The sequence below is a fragment of the Cydia splendana genome, chromosome 6, assembly GCF_910591565.1.
Source record: "Cydia splendana chromosome 6, ilCydSple1.2, whole genome shotgun sequence".
Lineage (NCBI taxonomy): Eukaryota > Metazoa > Arthropoda > Insecta > Lepidoptera > Tortricidae > Cydia > Cydia splendana.
The window spans coordinates 19,347,603-19,369,770 of NC_085965.1; the positions used below are offsets into that span (position 1 = coordinate 19,347,603).

Consider the following 22,168-nt stretch of genomic DNA (forward strand, 5'->3'; position numbering starts at 1 on the left):
TTTTTTGGTTTAAATTTTACTAAATCTGGTGATCAGTTAAATAGCAGCCAAAAACTATAGTAAAAAATAATAGGTAAATAGCAATAAAGCTTACGGTTATCCTAAAATCACATTAGAACCTGAGAAAAACCGGTAAACGAACTTACCTGAATTACACTTCCCTATCATCTTGAAAAACTGTAAGTAGTACGACGGTTGTCCTCCGTAGCCTACATTTTCATTCAATACCGCTTTCCTGAAAACCTTTGTTTACCGCTCTACGATTGGCCAATCACTTGACAGCTACAATTTCGACCAATAAGCGCGAGCCGTGGCCGATCGATGTCGGAGCGTAACCACAGAGAACAGAGTTGTTGTAGATTTTCCTGATGTCATACGTCTAGCGAATGTTGTCTGCGCGATCGATAATACAAATTGGTTTTCGGAGTTTGGGGAGGTCATATTGTCTTTGAGCCTTTAATGGACGTTGAGGGTTGGTGTGGAAGGTATTGAAAGTAACTAGAAAAGTGCAATAATGGATACGACCGGTGCGTACGGCGGTGGGAAAGCTGGGGGTGCGTTCGACCCTCAGGCCTTCATTCAGAGACCCCCTGTAATCGTCAGGGCGGTTTGTTGGGTATGTCACTTTTACGTTACACCTGCTAATGTAATCAATGAAGCATATAACATGAACATTTCAGTATTAAAACCCGTTTTATGATTGTTGTAAAAAGTTAATAACTTGTTTTTTTTAGTTTATTCCACGAAATCTCGCACTAATTCCAAATTAAATAACAGTTTTGTACATGGTAATTTTAAATAACGAAATAAATTATTTCAGCTATAAATGTCCCTTTCTAAAAGTACCTACTATCAAAGCTTATCATTATCAAACTCTAGGTACATGTAGATGCATATATTCTTACATCAGAATGCGTTTTGATGTTGTTTCTGGTCAGGTCACATGACCAGCCTTGAACGTGTATTGAATATGTAAACTTCACGGCAGCTAAACACATAATGGCTATTGTCAGAACTTAATTATGACCATTGTTCAGGTACATTTGGATTAAAGTTATGTAAACATTTGTTCATAAAAGTTATAGTGTGGCCAGGGTCTCATAACAATAGACAGTGATTTCAATTATGAAAATATATTTATTTATTGAAATCTAATTACAATTTATGCATTCTATAACAATAAAAAATAAAAAAATAAAATAAATTACAAAAATAGCTCTATATTTCATTAAAAAAAATTCTAAATCTCAAGCTGTGTTTCTGACTATTTGAAATAATATCCTACAGTAAAAAAAAGCTGGGCAGGGTCCTAACACTCCTAACTAAATTGGGTACATAATATTAATAATAAAAAAACACATACATTCAAATAATAATTTTATTTCTATATTTTTAGTCTTAATTTTACTTATTTTATTCTTCTATCTAGTGCAGACATTTAACTATTTTGTAAATTATTTTTATAATGTTTAAAATATAATTATATATATATATATATTTTTTTAATTAGGTAGGTACCTATTATATTTGTTATTTTTACTAGTAGGTTTTTACCAGAATAGTTTTGAAACCAATTAAACATCAATTTACTTACCTTTTATGAGGATTAGGTATAGGTTTGGTAAACATGTAAAATATGATACACCTATTGTGTTGTGTCTATACTTATGTAGGTACCTATATACAGGGTGATTCAGGAGACGTGAGCAGGACTAACACTGCGCATATCGTTAATTATAAGCAACTGTTTCGTATCAGTATTTGTGAGGTAACCTTAATTTTCTAGTCGTGTTGAAAAAAAAAGTTATTAATTTTTTTACGACATGCATGGTCACCCTAAAATTAGAATACTAAACTACCGATATTCTGTGTCAAATTGAATGTCATAACACTCATAACTGTCATCACGGTCTGGTTACTTTTGAAAACTCGTATCTCACTCAAGTTTGACAGTTTATTTTCTTCGTAATCAAAATGCCATTACGGTTTAAGAGGTTTTATGTTTATTAATTAGGTCCTGTAGGGTGACCATGATTGTTGAGAATTAAATTTGCCCACACCAAAAAGTAAAAAAATAGGACAAAGTTTGGTTGTTTCTCCTAAATACGATGGTGATCGATCAATTATCAGTTACTACAGGATTAGTCCTGCTCACGTCTCATGAATCATCCTGTATATATATGTTTGAAGATAACTTAAAATATTAAATACAGTAGGGTAAGTACCTAATTTATGACTGAGTCGTGAATAATGCATTATGACAAACGTTAATAATACCTAAATATTTATCAATACTTACTTCATTTAGACTGTAGGTCACATGACTACTTTATCACTACATAGTGATAAAGAAATAAAAACATTAAATAAAAAACAACATATTTTAGTTATTGCGGTGGCGACGCTTACGATTTTTGCAAGCCCAGTGGCGAATTTGCCGCCCTAGGCCCCAGGCCCTGTAGTAACTACTAGCCGCCCCTTTCTCAGCACCCATCTATCGACTGCCACCTGGCTGCCGCCCCTAATATCTCGCTCTAGGCCCGGGACTACTGGGCCTTAGGGCAAATCCGCCACTTTGCAAGCCACAGTCATTTTGGCCTGCTGTGGTACCTGCTCAAATGTCTCGCATTAAGCAAGCCGATGAGACTCGAGTTTTACTGACGGCCCGCCACTGTTCCCTAGTCATATAATTAGTAATTACCTATCTAGTTCTAGATGCATTGTGCAAAGACGAAGCGGCAGTGATACTATTGTAAAGGCACGCATTAGAATGACCCCTATTACAGCACTTAACCCCACAAATCAAAGCAAAGATCACAATTGATACTCTGCATCATAGGCGTGACGAGTTCACGTCTTCATTGGTAATACATAGTTCATATTAATATATCTATACCCTTATCGTAACACAGGTACACACAAAAACGGATCGAAACATGTCGAGCGTTTATTCGACTAGTATCAATGATCATTGATCACACAAGATATGTTATTATCGGCGTTCCAAAATTGAAGCGCTTACCTTGTGACAAATTGTACAAGTTGCCTTTTAGACGCACCTGGGCAAGCGAGAAATGTGCACGTGCTAACGAACGAACTACCACTCACCGAAAGAGACAAGCTCATGTTTAACGAGTATGACAAAGATGAATGCGAAATATAATCAAAAATAACAGGTTTCTTTGTAGGTATAGAAATAAATATGGAAGTATTTTTTGTGCTCGTTGTGTATGAGTATAACCTATATAATATATAATAGTTATATAATATAATTGACCAGTATTACAGCACTACTAACAGCGGCTAAAAGCATCGATGTTATTGCGGATCGTAGAGCGGGTCTCTACCTAGGTGTACGTTTCCGTATAGATAAGTCAACAAGGGAGAAAAGTGGAGGCCTTAACCTAGAAACGAGACACTCGTATTACGTTACAGCAAGGCCTACATGATAAAGAATCCCATGAGGGAATAAAGGAGATCCTAATGTCAAGTTTATCTACGAGATTTAGTTTTAGATAAAACTTTCTTACTATTTACTTATCTATTCAATTATTTGAATTATTGCTATGGTTGCCACGTCCGATACCACCGTTTTATGACCTGCACCCTTCTTATCTTGTACTCGCACCTAGTACTTATTGATTGAATGAAAATCGACGTTAATTTTTTAATTAATGATAATGACAATGACGTAACACAATTAAATCGCGTTCTAGTTTAATAATATTTACACTCCTTTCTTCTATAGTAGGAGAAATACATCCATAGACGACTTCTCAAAATTAAAATACCTTATAATTTTTCTGGCATTCAATATTAGTAGTGAAGTAGGTAACGGTAGAGTAGTAGAGCTGACTATCAAATGCTTTTGAAATGTAGAGTTTCAAATTACCGGCATGACTGGATTGTACCTCACTAACATTTACTTTGTCTGGTAACATGGGTACTATTACAAAACTGTCGAAGATAGTAGCATATATAGATCAGATCGTAAATGCCGGACGGGCGGACGTCGTAAACTAGTATTTCTCGGAATATTACATTAAAAAGTCAACCAACACAGACCTAATATTGGCGCCACACGCGATATTGCTATACCTATATTTCATACCTACTATTATACAGTCAGACCAAGCAAATTCTTCATTAATTTCAAATTTCTATGAAAATAATGACGTTTAAAATGACACTCCTTTATTTGTTCTGATCACTCTACTCTCTACGGACTCTAAAAGGAAACGTGATATAAAAGCAGAAGCGAAGAAAGTGAGAAAAGGAAGAGTGAAATTAATTTGAACAACAGTTTTGATAGGTACTTCGTTATGAGTCTTAGATGTGTTTTCTATTATGAACAAGCAGAAGAAGGAAAAACAGTACTGAGACAAACTCTCTGGTGTGATTCTTTAAATAATCACGACAGCAAGTCTGCAAGGTTAATAAGTAATCCGTTGACTATTAACTATAAGCAGAATTCTCGGAAATTACCCCTGACGCGATATTTTCTAAAACCGCAAACTCATCCAGTAACATTAAACGTTTATCTTTGTAGTACAGCGGAAGGGCTAGCACTAATAATCTTGGCCACCTTAAGCCGTTTAGTACCAGTTTCCCATTTTTGCAGTAGATTAACAGCTTAATATTTACCTCGCGCTTACCTTGTTGACTTTAAAAGTTAATTTGTAACCAGTTAGTGTGTTAGAGGGGACTTGATCCGCACTCCGGGTCATTCCTGGTGTATAATTATGTTATCTATCGCGATTCAACGCGAAAGCGCAGTGAGCCTGTTGCATACTTTTGGGGTTAATTGTTTAGGAGGTACTTGGTTGTTTTTTTGTGTACCTGCCTACTTAATTTTTAATGTCCCTTTTACTAGACATTGTAAAGGGGCCCACTGATTAACAGTTCGCCGGACGGTATCGGCCTGTCAGTTGTTCGGAACTGTCAAAATTTTGTTCTTACTGACAGGCCGATACCGTCCGGCGGACTGTTAATCAGTGGGCCCCTTAAGGGTTAATAGGAAGTGTGTATTTCCAAAATTCGAGTAATATTTACCGGTTAAGTATGTAAAGAGGGGTTCTGCTTACATAATCAATAATACAAAGTATAAAAATTCCCTGGTGATATGGAAGCACCACGAAACTATTCTCTACTTCACTATCCAATTAAAAACAACTAATAAATGCATCAAACAGCTTATCCATTTATTTTCATCTCCACAGCTCTTCAGCGTGATCGTAATGGGCTGCATATCAGCCAAGGGCTGGTACATCAGCAAGAAGGACGGCAAAGAGTACTGCGCCTACAACGACGACACCAACGCGTGCAACTATGGCGTCGGCATCTCCGTGATCGCGTTCATCGCCTCCATCGGGTTCATTGTTGGAGAATACCTCTTTGAGCAGATGTCGTCGGTCAAGACTAGGAAGCATTATGTGCTTGCGGATATGGGTTTCTCTGGTAAGTTATTTAAACTGACATGGTTTAAGGACGATACTAATGCTTATAACTATGGTGTCGGCATTTCCGTGATCGCGTTCATCGCGTCCATCGGCTTCATTGTGGGAGAATACCTCTTTGAGCAGATGTCTTCGGAATAAGACTAGGAAGCATTATGTGCTTGCGGATATGGGCTTCTTTGGTAAGTTATTTTATTTTTAATCTGGCGGTTTAATTACTAATGCATCTCCGTGATTGCGTTTATTGCCTCCATCGGGTTCATTGCGGGAGAATACCTCATCTTCGGTCAAGACGAGGAAGCACTATGTGCTTGCGGATATGGGTTTTTCTGTTAAGTTATATTTTTAATCTGACACGATACTCGTACAGTCAACTGTAAAAATATGGGTGCACAAATCATCTCAAAAATATGTCCCATAGCTCTTATGTCAGCGAATTAAGAACTATGGGACATAAAGATGGTCAAGCAAATCTTGTCAGTAGAAAAAGGCGCGAAATTCAAATTTTCTAGGAGAAGATATCCCTTCGCGCCTACGTTTTTCAAATTTGCCGCCTTTTTCTACTGACAAGATCTGCTTGACCAAGTATATTTTTGAATAAGTTGGCTACACCCATATTTTTACAGTTGACTGTACTAATACTTGCAAGGAGTTGGGACCTCTGTCATTACGTCCATCGGGTTCATTGTGGGTATAGAATACCTCTTTGAGCAGATGTTATCGGTGATGAAGACGAGGAAGCACTATGTGCTTGGGAATGTGGGTTTCTCTGGTAATTTATTTTTTAAACTGAGATTGTTTAATGACTATACTAATGCGTGTAACTTATGGAGTTTTTAATAGTTTCTTAGTTTAATGGGTTCTTTAGTGTCTAGTAGTTTTTATTAAGTAGTTTATCCTGGGAGCTAGGAAAACATTTATTAGAGCATATGTCCAGTCCAGTTTTGCGGCTGGGTGTACTACGTATTTGACAAATGTAGCTGAGGATATGGGACTTCACCAATACTGGTGCCGGCATTCAGCATGTTGCTGTTATCATCTGTCTGTTAGTATTGCTCCTACGACATTATCACTGGTTTTGTGTCCATCTACACCGATATATAGATCTACAACATACCACACATGGTACATGTATAGGTACCGATACACTGGAATGACTGACTAATGTGATAGTACCTAACCTACTAACGGGCTGTATCAACTCCATATCAGTCAATGTCAAGCATAAAGTAGTTTACAGTACATATGGTGCTACATTACCGCACTAGTGCGATAATAAGCTCATTACGCAAGTACATATTTAAAAGGCCATATGTACTGTAAAAAGTTGTCGATACATGTGTGAACTGGGAATTCGCAACTCGTGTCGACTTAAAACACTCCCTTCGTCGTGTTTTAATTTATGCCTTATGGCCACTCGTTTGCGAATCTCCTATTTTTCGCACTTGTATCGTAGTGTAATATTACTCGTTTGTAATATTATTGCGAATTTTCTCGCAATACGCACAACGTAGGTAATAATAATAAAACACCGAAAAACATACTTCATTAACTTTTCCAGTGTAGTTTTTTTATGGTAAATACGTGCTAAATATTTCTTATAATCACGGGAGGATTTTCAAGGTTTTATTTTAGCAGCCCAAGTAATAGGTACATTTCTCACAGGGCTCAAGGCAAATTTAATTTTTGGCGCCAACGCCCCCATTAAAGCCTTTTAGTAGATCGTAAAAATCTTTTCTGCTGCTTAGATAAGTTATACAACGTTTATTGGCCCTTTTTATTCAGGATATCTCGTTTTTATCACGCAGTCTGTAAGAAAAAAAATCTTTACAACTTAATAGGTAAGTATCTAAATAGAATAGACAAATATGGCGACAAAAAGGATTTCCACTTAGCGTTATTATATAATTTATATACCGTATATATTAGGGGCCATCCATTAATTACATCACACGTTTAGGGGGAGGGAGGGGGTCAAGAAAATGTGACATGTTGTGACAAGGGGGAGGGGGGAGTCATAAACTTTGTGACGTCACTTTAACTTCATCAGTAACCGAAAATGTATTTAAATTATTTTATACGCTAATTATCATTTAAATAACAAGGTTTTCAAAAGATAATCGTTTTTATTCGTTTAATTTTATTTCTTAATCAGTTTTGGGTTATTAAATTACTAATATTTCTTTTGTCAAAAATATTTTGATAAAATATTAAATAAATATTTGCCGATTTCGTTGAAGAAATGTGACGTCACACCAGGGGGGAGGGGTTTGCCAAATGTGACCAAGTGTGACAAGGAGGGGGGGAGGGGTAAAAAAAACTAGAAATTCGTGTGACGTAATTAATGGATGACCCCTTAGGATGTGTACGTATGTTATATACGTAATGCTAACACTGACTACGATATGCTGGCTTATTATGAAGAAAAAAAAATCACTGATCAGGTGTTCAACCTAACAGGCTGCACAGAGAAGCAAGTTTCAAAAATAATTGCGTCTATCACTACGAATGCAAGTGGCCGTGACGGTACGACAATTGAAATGATACGCCTGACACTAGACGTTACTCTGCCGGTTATAACGCACATCATCAACACGTCGATCGTAACAAACGCTTACCCAGAAGCCTGGAAAATAGCTAAGGTAAAGGCGATACCAAAATCTAGCAAGACTGAAGGATATAAAGATATATGTAAAATAATTAGCTACAACTGCAAATCAATAAAACGCTCAGTGGATGACGTCAGAAAACTATGCCGGTCAGCTGATATTATCTGTCTTCAGGAAACCTGGTTGTTTCCCCATGGGCTACAGTACCTTAGTGAAATACACACTGATTTCGAGTACACGGGAAAGTCAGCTGTTGATACGTCGTCGGGCATCATCAGAGGGCGACCGTACGGTGGAGTGGCGATATTGTGGCGCAGGAGTCTATTCAAGTCGGTATCTATTATTAAGTGCAACAGTGATCGTATCGCGGCTATAAAAATCGCCCTTAAAAATCGTTCACTTATCGTGTGCTGTGTGTATATGCCAACCGATGTGACGGACAATCTGCCGGAGTACATAGACTGCCTTGGTGAGTTGAAAGCAATTATTGAAAACAGTGACGTAGAAACCGCATATCTGTTAGGTGATTTTAATGCTCATCCGGGTGAGACGTTTGGCGTTGAAATGATAAACTTTTGCGCTGAAAATAATCTGGAATGTGCGGATATAACTAAGTTAGGCCCCGCGTCGAATACCTATACCTACGTCAGCGAGGCGCACGGCTGCCGGCGCTGGCTTGATCACTGCCTAGCTACGCAATGCGCTTGGGACACAATTTTAGAGATAAGTGTGATTTATGACACCTTTTGTTCTGATCATTATCCGTTGTGTATTGAATGCCGTTTAGAGCTTGTTCCGCCTAAACTTGTAATTAATAATAATGAATATCATAAAGTAGTTTGGGGTGACAGGGACGGCGCACAAATAGATAAATATTATAAAATATGTAATGATAGATTAAATTTAATTGATTTTGAAGGTTTTGACATTTGTTGTAATATAAATTGTAGTAATATTAGTCATCGACATTTAATTGATTGTTTATATAGAGAAATCGTTAATATTTTATCAGACGCTGCGATGCAAAGTTATCATCAAGCTTGTGGCCGTAATAGGAAGGGTAAAAAAGTCGTGGGCTGGAATAAACATGTCCGGGACGCCCACGGGCAGGCTAGGGTGCACTTTCAGGAGTGGGTCAACTTTAATAAGCCTATTTCGGGAATCATTTACGAAAATATGTGCGCAAGTCGTAAAATATTCAAAAGCAAGTTGAAATGGTGCCAAAATCATCAAGAGCAAATTAAGTTAGATATCTTAGCGTCGCATCATAGCTCTAAAAATTTCAAACAATTTTGGAAGGCCGTTAAGAAACTGGATGGTCGGCCTGGCGTGCCCGTGAGCGTCGGAGAAGTAAGTGAGCCAGAATCCATTGCTAATATGTTTGTTGGTCATTTTAAAATAGAATCTCCATTAGGCCCAGCGCAGCAAAGGGTTGATGACGGGGCCTGTCGTGAGTCGGACCTTGTTCGTTTTACCTCTGAACAGGTCAAACATGTGATCACAAGAATGACCAGAGGAAAGTCGCCGGGTCACGACGGGCTCAGTATAGAACACTTGCAGTTTGCGGGAAAACAACTTTATGCAGTTCTGGCTAAATTTTATTCTTTGTGCATGTCTCACTCATACTTACCACATGACCTAATGAACACCATTGTTGTGCCTATTCTCAAAGATAAAACCGGCGATGTTTCTAGTAAGTCCAACTATCGGCCCATCTCGCCTGCTGCTGTGCTGGCTAAGGTACTGGATAGCCTACTGGACGCACAACTTGGGAAGCATTTAAACTTACACTATGCGCAGTTCGGGTTTCGCCCATGTCTATCCACGGAAAGTGCAGTCTTAAGTTTAAAACACACGGTACAGTATTACACTGAACGTCAGACACCTATATACGCCTGTTTCCTGGATTTATCCAGAGCATTTGACCTTGTGTCGTACGATGTCCTCTGGAATAAGTTAAGGGAGCAAAAAGTACCGGCGGAACTACTCCGAATATTTCAATTTTGGTACCTTAACCAGAGCAATAGCGTCAGATGGGCTGGTAGGTTTTCTCAGTCGTACAGGTTGGAGTGTGGGGTGAGGCAGGGGGGGTATAACCTCCCCCAAGCTCTTCAACCTGTACGTCAACGACCTGATCGAGGGATTGAGCAGCACTACAGTAGGATGCAGAGTTGATGATGTTAGTGTCAACAATATCAGCTACGCGGACGACATGGTGCTGCTCAGTCCAACGGTCAGGGCGTTGAGAAAACTACTAAGCATATGCGAGGAATACGTAAGTAAACATGGCTTACTGTATAACGCTAAGAAAAGCGAATATATGGTATTTAAGGCCGTCGGAGGCAAGCTACCGGAAAGTGTACCTGCCATAAAACTTCATAATAACGAACTCAAGCGCGTGTATACATTTAAGTATCTTGGACACTATGTCACCGACGACCTTAAAGACCAATTAGATATAAAAAGGGAGCGCAGGGCACTGGCAGCCGATGCAATATGCTAATAAGGAGGTTTGCACGGTGTAGCCAACAGGTAAAAATAACGTTATTTAAAGCCTATTGTCAGGTTTTCTACACGTGCAGCCTCTGGACTAGTTATACGCAGAAGACTATCAGTTCCCTGCGCGTCCAATATAATAATGGTTTCAGGATGTTGTTGGGGCTGTCCCGCTTCTGCAGCGCATCGGGCATGTTTGCACAAGCTCGCACAGACGACTACTATGCAATAATACGCAAGAGAACTGCCTCGTTGCTCTGCAGAGTGCGGGCTAGCTCCAACCCCATCCTGGCTACTGTAGCGGGCCGATACGACTCACCTATAATGCGGCATTTTGAGCGTGTTTTAACCGCTACTAGGTGATTATTATTGTTATTGCTGTCTGTGTGTGTGTGTGTTTGTCGATTTATGATTTTGTTCCACTAACACTTAGTTTTTAATATTAATTGTTACTAACCATTATGGGCCATTGTTGTCTTTTAATAAATAAATTAAATTAAATTAAATTAAAGATCTGAGACCGATTAGCATCCTGCCGGTACTATCAAAAGTTCTGGAAAAAATAGTCTGTGAGCAGTTATCTAAGTATCTAGAGGATAATAGCCTACTCCCATGTACACAGTCAGGCTTCCGCAGCAAACATGGAACGGCGACAGCAATAGCGAAAGTCACAGATGATATTATTGCAGCATCAGACAAGGGAATGGGAGCCATTCTAGTACTCTTGGATTTCTCGCGTGCCTTTGACTGCCTCAATCCAACATTGCTACTTTCCAAAATGGCACATTATGGAGTATCCCCGTCCTCATGCGAATGGTTTCACTCTTTTCTTACCAATCGAAAGCAGTATGTTGAAATGGAAACAGATCAGGGCGAAGTACTGAAGTCACAAACAATAGAAATTACACGCGGTACACCACAGGGCTCTATTTTGAGTCCATTGCTTTTTATTCTTTACACAGCGGATTTAGTCATGAACATTAAACATTGTAATGCTCACTTATACGCGGATGATACCCAGCTATATTACTCTTTTGCGCCAAACGATCTGGAAATTGCTCTTGAAAAAATCAACGCAGATTTAGAAGCAGTAGCAAAATGGTCAGGTAAAAATAACCTCATCCTAAATCCAGCTAAATCCCAGTACATAATACTAGGAAACAAGTGGCAATGCTTAAAAATAAAGGAACAAAACCCCAGAGTATCGATAGGGACGGCGCCGGTCACGCAAGTAGACACAGCAAAAAACCTCGGGTTAGTCATGGATGGACAACTGAGATATGTTGAACATGTAAATACTAAAGTCAGAAATGCCTTTTACCGATTAAAAATACTGTACAGAATTCGCAAATATCTCTCAGAAAAAGTTAGGGAAATTCTAGTAGAAGCATTAATACTGTCACCCTTTAACTACGCAGACATAGTATATGGACTCAGGCTATTAGCAGATACAAAAAAATACATACAACGCATTCAAAATGCGTGTACCCGTTTCTGCTATGAAATTCCCAGACGAGCGCATATTACTCCTTACCTAAACGACAAGGCCAAACTAAATATGACAAACAGGAGGACAATGCATTTGGCCTGTGCAGTACGAAAAATATTAGAGTATGAGAAGCCCCGTTACCTATTTCAGAAGCTGAAATGGGTTAACGACACACGGTCCAGGTTGCTAAGAGGATGCACCAAGCTAGCGACACCCCAACACAAGACTGCCTTCTTTAGAGGGAGCTTCAAATTTGCAGCTGCAAAGGTCTGGAACGACCTTCCCCCACCCCTGCGGGAACCCATGGCCTTTGTAAAGTACAAGCGGTTAGTCCGAAGACACTTGCTAGACATGCAGAGCAAATTTTAGGTTCCCCAGACGGCACCCCTCTCTCTTTTTCTTACTACTCACACACACACACACACACACACACACACACACACACACACACACACACACACACACACACGCACACACACGCATAGGTATAGACATGCATACATACATATATATATCTATACATACACCTGGCACTTTATTTATTTATTTATTTCTTCTCTTTTATACTATTTTTTATACAGTTTTTTTTTTACTGATTATTGTGGCACTAATATTGTTTTTTTTTTTTTATAAGTACATTCTTAATAATTTTAATTTTTTTTTTTTTATCCAGATTGTTAAAAATTGTAATATCTTTCTCTTTTCTTTTTGTACTTACCTATTGATGTACCTACAAGCACCACCAGAATTTGTTGTTTGTTTGTTTGTGACCGACACACAACTCAAAGGCTCGGTCTGAAAACCAGCGCTGAGCCACCGGCACAGCACATGCTGAGACTGAGACCTATTGCCTCACAATAATTATTAAGTACATATATGTATTAGTTAGTAAGTCTTTTTTTTTGTCGCAATAAAATATTTGAAGTTTGAAGTTTGATATAGCTTTTCGATACAAGCAGAGAAGTCAACTGCATAAGTACTAACTGGTTTCGACAGAACGAAATGAAAGCGGAAGCTGCGGTACTCACTTTTTAATGTTTTTCTTACTCAGAATCGTTATCACTTCCGATCCAGACAGTCAGCAAACAATATATTACTAAACACACAACAAAATACAAACAAATAAAAACTATAAAGGACAAATTTCCTAAATTGTCATTTATTCTGTTTTATTTGTACCGGAACTTTGTTTCCCGTACATACTCTCCCTTTTTTGGCTGAATCGATTGTTACTTACCTACTAAGTTGAATAAGTGTAAGTGCACAAATCTCTGTTTTGACATTTTGCTGGGACATCAGTTAGCCACAACCACGACCAGTGAAACCTGTGTCGAGACGTCGGTAATTTTATTTAGAGGTAATAAGATAAATTCGCGATAGACCCGTCTATAAATGTGAGTAAATATGAATAAGTTAGTTCTTAGATTTTTAATGTTTTGTTTTGTGTATAAAATGTACATGCACGCTTATAAAAAGACTTATAAATTAATCCGATTCTAATTTGTAAAACGCTATACTATTGTTAGACTCGTTACACCGAGCAAACTAGACTATGTACAGTTAAAATTAACACTGACACTGAGTGCGTTTATTCAGGACAGTGTTGCAACTAGTATATTTAGCTCGTATGTTGTGCGCTGGCGTCATGGTAAACATTACGTTACGTGGTAAACATCTAGTTATCTTTGAACATCGATCAAAAGGGTTAAGGGATGTCAAAATTTTAGGCAAAATGCATGGTATAATAATATACTCCGCCTGGTACTCCATTCCCGTCTTTTCTAGGTCACCTAACTGACACGGGCCTACGTCATCATGCGACAGCGCTATATGATAATATGCGATAGCGCTATATATAGCGGCCATGTTGTTGTGACGTAGGCCCGTGTCACTCTGGGAATGGAAGACCATGTTTTATTAGACTATGGCAAAATGTAGGACCATTGGGTGCGTACAGCATTTTGTGGTTTAATATTTAAAATAAAAATAATGAACAATTATAAGATTTATAAGGGCGTCCGCTAGCTAGCGGGCTGGCTAGGGTGCACGCACCAGTGAGCAGTGCTCATCATTGACGATTGACTATCTAAGGACGGGCCTTATGGACACTAAAAATGGTATACTAGTTCAGCAGTGTCACTCACGAATTCGAGCCAATCGTGCACGCAACCGTTGCGACCAATCGCGCGCGTCATGCGAACTCATAAACCAATCGCGTTGTAGCGGTGTCACACCGCTGTACTGGCCCCATTCATGCCCAATTCTTATTGCCCGTCCTCCTGAGATATAATATGTCAATGGTGTTCATACTATTTTTTGTTAACGCACTCGCAACCGCGCCAGCTAGCGAACGCCCTTAGGCAATTTTAAGAAAAGGTAAATGAATTATGAAGTTTGAAATATGTAAAGCGGTGATAACTTGATAAGCCAAATCAATTTACCACTGCGTTTCGAATCATGACGAATCGATTGTATACAAGTAACACCCTAATGCAATCTCTAGACTCAAGCATACTCAAGAAATCCAATCCATATTGAATTTGATTTGATCATTAGATATATAGCTGGTCAAGCAGATCTTGTCAGTAGAAAAACGCGGCAAATTTGAAAAATGTAGGCGCGAAGGGATATCATCCCATAGAAAATTTGAATTTCGCGCCTTTTTTTACTGACAAGATCTGCTTGACCAGCTATAGGTACTCGTATTTACCTATCGTCGTCTTCGCCGATACGAAATGAGAGTGCAAGATATTTATAAAAGGAATTAAATTAGGGCCCTCTAGATAATTCCTTCCAGCTCGTTGAAAAGAAAAAAATCTACGTATTTGGTCTGAAAATTGAGGAAATTCAATTCCGCGACCCATTTTCATTGCTTTTGTAGTATTCATTTCTGAATATAGATATGAATGTTCTCGCTGATAACGTGAATAAAACGAGAAATATCACTTTTTTTTTATGTTGTTTTCATTGGTAAAGCTTACTTATAAATATCCCCTCGACGATGCCTGAAGTTCTCATCATACTCGTAATGTATGTACAGTCGCCATCAGATATATCGGAGCGGCCAAGGTGCTCACAAATATCGGAACACGCCTCTATTGTCAGGGCGTTAGAGCGCGTGTTCAGATATTGTGAACACCTTGGCCGCTCCGATATATCTGATGGCGACTGTATATCAGACGGTAGTCAATGTCACAAGTACAGTCACCATCAAATCAAATATATCGGAGTTGCCAAGGTGCTCAAAAATATCTGAACACACACTCTAGCGCCTAGACAACAGACTTTTTAGCAATATGATGTTATACAATAATCTTATACCTTTAAACGAGCAATTCTTGTATGTTTATTTATATATTTCGGGGATTTCGGAAACGACTCTAACGATTTCGATGAATTATTTATATATTTCGGGGATTTCGGAAACGACTCTAACGATTTCGATGAAATTTGCTATATGGGGGTTTTCAGGGACGAAAAGTCGATCTAGCTAGGTCTTATCTCTGGGAAAACGTGCATTTTTGAGTTTTTATATGTTTTCCCAGATATTTTATATTATGATGTCATTATGAAGACGAAATAAAATTCCAATCCAATAATAATTTCTTTCAGCTTTCTGGGCATTCCTGTACTTCGTCGGCTTCTGCTATCTGGCCAATGCATGGGGCAAGACCGACGACCCGCCAATAGGGACTGCCAACAACATGCAGGGAGCTATCGCCTTCTGCTTCTTCTCAATCTTTGCCTGGGTGAGTCACACACACTTACACAGAGAGGCAAGACCGAATACTTCACCAGTTGTGGTCAAATTCATGTTCTTCTTTTCAATCTTTAAGAGCCAACGGGAGTGGTCATTTCTCCATACAAACGTACTCCTCGTTTTCCTCCGTGGTTTTTGAAGCTAGAGCAATGATTTTTTCAACACAGATTAATATTGTCAATATCTGTGTCGGACCGTTTTGCTTTTTTTGATATTTTTGTTTTTTAAGGCGCTAGAGCCCTTCAAAAATGGCCAAAATGGCCTAATTGACTATGCCGCAATGAGAGGCGTGGCATTCAAAACTGATATCAATTAGCCAAAAAAGCAAAACGGTCCGACACAGATAATTTCATAATCATTTAGATTTCCAAATTTGGTTACGATTGGTTAAGTTTTGGAGGAGGAAACAGAGGACTACGAAACCTCGATTTTTGAGATTTTTACGCAGGATTTTTCGCCTTGTCCTTATCGCACTACTTTTAGGTGCCGCTTCCGTTAGCGAGACGGGTATATTTACGTAAAATATTTAAAACTCAGCTCCTGTTTCGTCTTAAGTATCTCAGGCTGTCATACACATACCGACGATTTACCAATGGACAATTCGACACCTTTAAATTTAATTTTCTCCCCTAAATGACAGTTTGTGGTAGCCTGACTTATGTTAAATACATATAACCGCTACATTTAGGTACATTCTAGCTAGGGTGCTAGGTAGTGTCGTGTTTTTACACGAAAAGTAAACCACCCCGGTGGTTTTCCACCGGAAACCTTTAGTTGTAGGCCCACAGCTCTTTAAAAAAAACATGATTACATGCGCGCGCTAACACCATGTTGCCAACACAGTGAAGCTCTCACGCTGGTCTCCTGAGATACTAAATGTTCTAATGCTGGGGCCACACTAACGGGAAACGCCATTGATTATCGCGATAATTGACAATTTTCATACGGCCACACACTGGGATTATGGCGACAATCAACCATTATAGTGTGTCTCTGGCATAAGTGCGTGACCGATGTGCATGACTAATAAAATATACCCCGAAATCTCCAGGTGGGCTGCGCGTTCTTCGCGTTCCAACGCTTCCGTGTAGGCGCGGACTCGGCCTTCGCGCCGGCGTACGAGGTGGAGGGCGCCGTGGGCAGCCCGGGCGGCTTCCCCGCCTACCCCGGCGCGCCCGACCCGCAGCCCGCCTACAGCGAGCCGCCGTTCTCGCAGCGAGACCAAGGTACTGCGACTATTGTCCGCTAGGCGGCGCTGGATCGGTTAAGCGAGTTCTATATCGCGCGAACCGTGTGTCATCCTAGAATGGCGTCACCGAGGTAAAGTGACAATTTGTCCGCTAGGTGGCGTTGGATCGGTTCTACATCTTCTTAGAGTGCTCACTAAATAAGTACATAGATAACAAAGTTTTGTACGGACCACTAAAAATCAGTTTAAAGCGCCCTTTGCAAAACTCATTTGTAATTAAATTTAAGCTTAATACTCAAGTATTCAGTTTTAAGCGAGCTTATCTTATTAAATAATAATGCGTTTTACCATACCTGCCATAGGAACAACATATTATTATATAGATAGATTAGGTAGGAATCTAGGAAGAAATCTGATATATGGACTGAGCTTAATTATCTATGGCTCTATGCTATTACAGTGTTCTAGAAAATTTTACTAGATACTCGTCCCTTCGGCCTGTGTCTGGCGCCTCCCACGCTATATTTAATTTGAAATTATATCAAATTAACAGCCCAATTTCTAATTTCCAGGAAACATGGACTATACTGCCCCGACCTACTAAAGCCTGCGGTTCGCTCTTGCACTTCTTATTTTACTATCGACGCTGCAGTTACCTACTCACTTTACTTTTTCCAAGCTAGATCAAAGAAAAGTGAAAAGTACGTACAGTCTCATCCGAGTTACAGAAAATATCTGCGATACACACTTCAAACACGACTCTACTGTACAGCTAACGCTGCGTCTTACGTAAGCGAACAACTCGCGAACGAGACGCGACGCGGCACGGCGGGCCCAAGGCGTTCGCGTTCGCAACGTGATCGCCCACGTAGGACACTTCTATAGGTATCAAAGGCTTGATTCACCCCGCGCCGCATCGCTTCGCTTCGCGTTCGCGTGTTGTTCGCCTACGTAGTACGCTGCGTAAGTAGCAGTGGCGTAGCTAGGCGTCGGTGAAGTGGGCCATCGCCCACGGCCTCGCACTAGGGGGCCTCGCGGAAGCCAACCCTATTTATTATCTTGGGAATACACATTGAAAGAAAAGGGCCGCGCAGATGCGACATCGCCCACGGCTAGATTAGTTCACACTACGCCACGGCTAAGCAGCTTTATGAGTCTGACTGTACGGCCAATAAATATTTGGATTATATAGGCTCTAAAAATATCGAAACACGATTGACAAGGCGTGTTTAGATATTTTTGAAGCACCAATGCCTATCTGGGATTTGAATGTAAGTCTTACATCTATTGTGGCGTCAAAGACATGTGCGTTACATTTTGGTGCCCGACTTTGATCTGAAGTTGGTTACTTAATGCGGTCGTCCACCATTTTAACACGTCCATCTTTTTTTTATTGCATTCTGATTTAAGTATTACGTTAATTTGGTGTTCTCGAATATTTTCTCCTGAATTTGTTTTTATTATTTATTTATAAATATTTCTAAGAAATAAATAGTATACCTAACATATATGAACCATACATATATCGCTTCACAGTACCTGCTTGTAGGTATGTATATGTACGACAATATTAACCAATTATTTATGTATTGTAAAATACCCTATATATATGTGTAAATAACAAAACTTGAATACCTATACAAAATCCGCGGCTAGTGATATCATGGAAGGTCCATGTTAATTCGTAATATATTGGTTTCTAATTATGCCTTTACAACGCAGGAAAGGGACTCTATTGGCATTCCTTTCGCACAACCGTTAAGTTTGACCAATGTGACATTTAAATTTAGACCATATTTGTGTTTTATTGTGATACTATTTTTGTGTATTCTTTTATTTTAATTTTAATGCCTCATTCGTTTACATCGTGCCATGTCTATTAGCTTTATTGAGTAATAATGCTTTTTTTTTTATTTTTAGTCATAAACATTTGACTTTTATTCGATTAAAAATGAGGTAAAGGTAAAAAGGACATTCCCGTCAACGAAATTTTATTTAACACTTTTGAAGTGTAAAATTTAGATCTGATAGGAATAAATAAATGCAAAAATAATTATCAAGTGCATTTTTATAATTAATAAAATAATCAAGCTTGCAAACTTATTAACAAAAGATATGCTACATAACATAAGTAGGTAAATTGATCTTATAATGGCATATCGATGTACCCTATATATTTTATTTAATCATACATTTTAAGTATAGTATATTAGGTTATTTGCATCCATAATTCAAAATATACACTCACTTTATATTTTCAATAATTGGCAACATTGCTTGAGTCATGTCATGGTGTTTTAAAATTAAAATGAGTCACATTTTGATCTGCAACAGTATTATATACATAAACATATAAATGTTAAGCGCTTAATTCAAATACATAGTATTTTTTTAAAGATGATATTTAGAATAATGCTATCTCAGTAGTGTGTTTAGGCAATTATAAATCATTATTCTGGTAATAAAACGTGTTAAAAAAGAAAATTAGGTAATCTAAGGGTAATGCTATTCTATTGTGAGTCATAATTCTTCTTATTACGTGCATGTAAGGTAAAACTATCAAAAAATAAAATAAACCAAAGACGAGTGAAACTTAATGAGAAGTAATCCACGTACAAAGTTGTTTATCTCCAAAAGTATCAATAGATGGCGGTACTTTTGAACGAGTTGTCTCATATATTATTATGTATTGTATAATACCGTATACCGTTGTACCGCCATCTATTGACACTTTTGATTATAATGCTATTAAAATCTTAGGTACTCATACAACTTTGTAAGTTTTTACTTGATGGATGATTGGGGATTCTTTATTACGAAGTAACCTACATTTGTATGCATTAACAGTATTATACTCGTCTTTGAAAGTAATTGTGTTACTCTTGATTCTAAACTGTAGAAATAGACAAGTATGGTATGTGTGTTAGTTCCACTGCCCGCCGCAGCGTACGGCGGCGCTAGTATCGGAGTATATACGGGTTGAATGTTGTCGCTATAGATCCTATTTCCAAGTATTTATGTAAAGACCTTAAAGTCTAGGCGAGCTAAGATTAAGTACAAAATGAATCCAGAATTTTGATTATAACTGCCCGTTTTAGTCGGCTTAGGGTTTACCAAACATCCATTACATCTCGAATGGGATTCATATAAACCGGACGAAAAACTCTGGGTTCTGCCCCAAAAATTTGGCAGTAACTACGATTCTTATATCCCAAAAAAGTACACTTCTCAATCATGTAAAAATAGGCGGATTTGAACTTGGTGTTTTTGGTAAACTGGCAGCTGTTTTGTCACTTCCATAGCTTGCACTGTTACTTGTAAAAAAAAGTCTTAGCAATAAATTTTTGTCACTATAGCTTGGGTGTACTCATCTACAATGTACGGTGTTGTTACCTACGCTTCGCTTTCATGGTGCAGTCAGCTTCAACAAGATAGTGACGGCCAAAGGGGCCAAATATATCCACATACACATCCACACAATAACACAACACACACATAACACACACACATAATATACATCCACATCCACATAATATATACACATCCTTATTTTTATGGCAACTAAGGTGTGTTACCATATATATGGCCACTTTAGCCGTCGCTATAGATATGCTGACTATAATAGAGTACATCTAATCTATGTATAGAGTTTTAACCATATCAGTCAGGTATGTAAGGGCATAAGTAGGTTAGTTTAGTATTAATTCTAAGGCGAAATATGGAGTTTTAATATGTACTTTTTCTCCGTTTTCGACCTTAATGCACTGGCAATAAAAATGAAGGTAGTTTTTACCTGTTCCAGTAACATTTCAGTGAATTCTCATTAGGGACACTTACATTTGATTTTTTACTTTGTTTTTATTATATCAATACAGAAATGCCCGGTTGGGGGCCAAAAGTTACAAAAAGCATCAAGAAAAAAACCTTAAATATGTTTTTTATTTTTAACAAGCAGAAACGTCTGCGAACGATGCTATTAAGCTTAGAATAAATTTAAAAGTGGAAAAATTACTGTCTTGGGTGAGACTTGAACTCACGACCCCTGGATTCCTGGATATCCAGGCGTCGTGAGTTCAAGTCTCACCCAAGACAGTAATTTTTCCACTTTTAAATTTATTCTAAGCTTAAAAATGTTACTAAATAGGTACATTGGAACAACGATAATGCGAAAAGGAACGTGGACGTTATTTATAATACGATATATAATCCTATATCTCATTTCCATTAGGTAATATGAAAAAGATTTCTTAGTATCTCTTGAAATTCGTCAAGTGGTTCCACTATACTTGATTTGATACACCATACAGGTAAATAATAAAGAGTAACCATGACCACCATATACAGCAACGATTTCCGAAATAAAATCCGTTATAGATGGCGCTAAGTAACTCCATTATGTAGTTAAGCACTCTGTAATATTTATTCGTCTCTGACTTTATCTATGAGTAGAATTAAATGAATGCCCTTTTAATACATGATTGATAGTCGTTATAGTATTTGCTTAATTGTAACAAATTCTTCTGTAACTATAACGGCGATTTAGACAGTACATGTAACCTAGCTGTAGAAATGTAACACATGTTGGTTAGAAATCTGTTCTGACGATAATAATAAAAACTATTAAACAAATGGAATAAAACAAAAAAAATATTGTAATAAGTGTTGAATATTAACGCTAAATCGTTCAGTGTTTGGTGAGTACTTAATGTTAAGATAGATATGTATAAAAGTTCGTTTATTTACACTTATCTTGTTATTTTGTCTAAAACCAAAGAAATTAAAACGATACCAAAGGTTGCCGAACTGAACTAAGAAATGGTTGTTAAAAATCGATCCTTATGTGAAAGCTTTTAAAGATCAAACTTGAATAACACCACAAAATATAAATGAGCATTTCTTCGTTCCATTTCTGGCTGTGCAAGGACCTAAGTACCTATTAAGTTTTATTTTTCCATAACTTTATAATAATTGTTGTGAGTGCATATTTAAACTTAAATGCCGTTTGATACAGAATGTAACAGAAATCGCGTTAATCTAATAAAGACACGGCACAAAGAATTTCGTACCAATGTAAGTACAATGTATGTGCGGGTCAATACCCGCAATTTCCTATCTCCATCGCACGTGCGTAATTAGGTAATTGCAGTCCCGCCCAATCCGCCCATGATG

The 22,168-nt window shown here is 38.2% G+C and overlaps 1 protein-coding gene across 1 annotated transcript; it reads left to right on the top strand.

The window, feature by feature from the left end:
• The first annotated feature begins 319 nt into the window (after window positions 1–319).
• Window positions 320–20,986, top strand: LOC134791749 (synaptogyrin). The gene is made up of 5 exons (XM_063762891.1): window positions 320–616; window positions 5,220–5,457; window positions 15,663–15,799; window positions 16,862–17,036; window positions 17,572–20,986. Exons 1-5 carry the CDS (start codon window positions 515–517, stop codon window positions 17,601–17,603), a joined length of 684 nt encoding a protein of 227 aa, XP_063618961.1. The 5' UTR covers window positions 320–514; the 3' UTR covers window positions 17,604–20,986.
• Window positions 20,987–22,168: the final 1,182 nt, after the last annotated feature.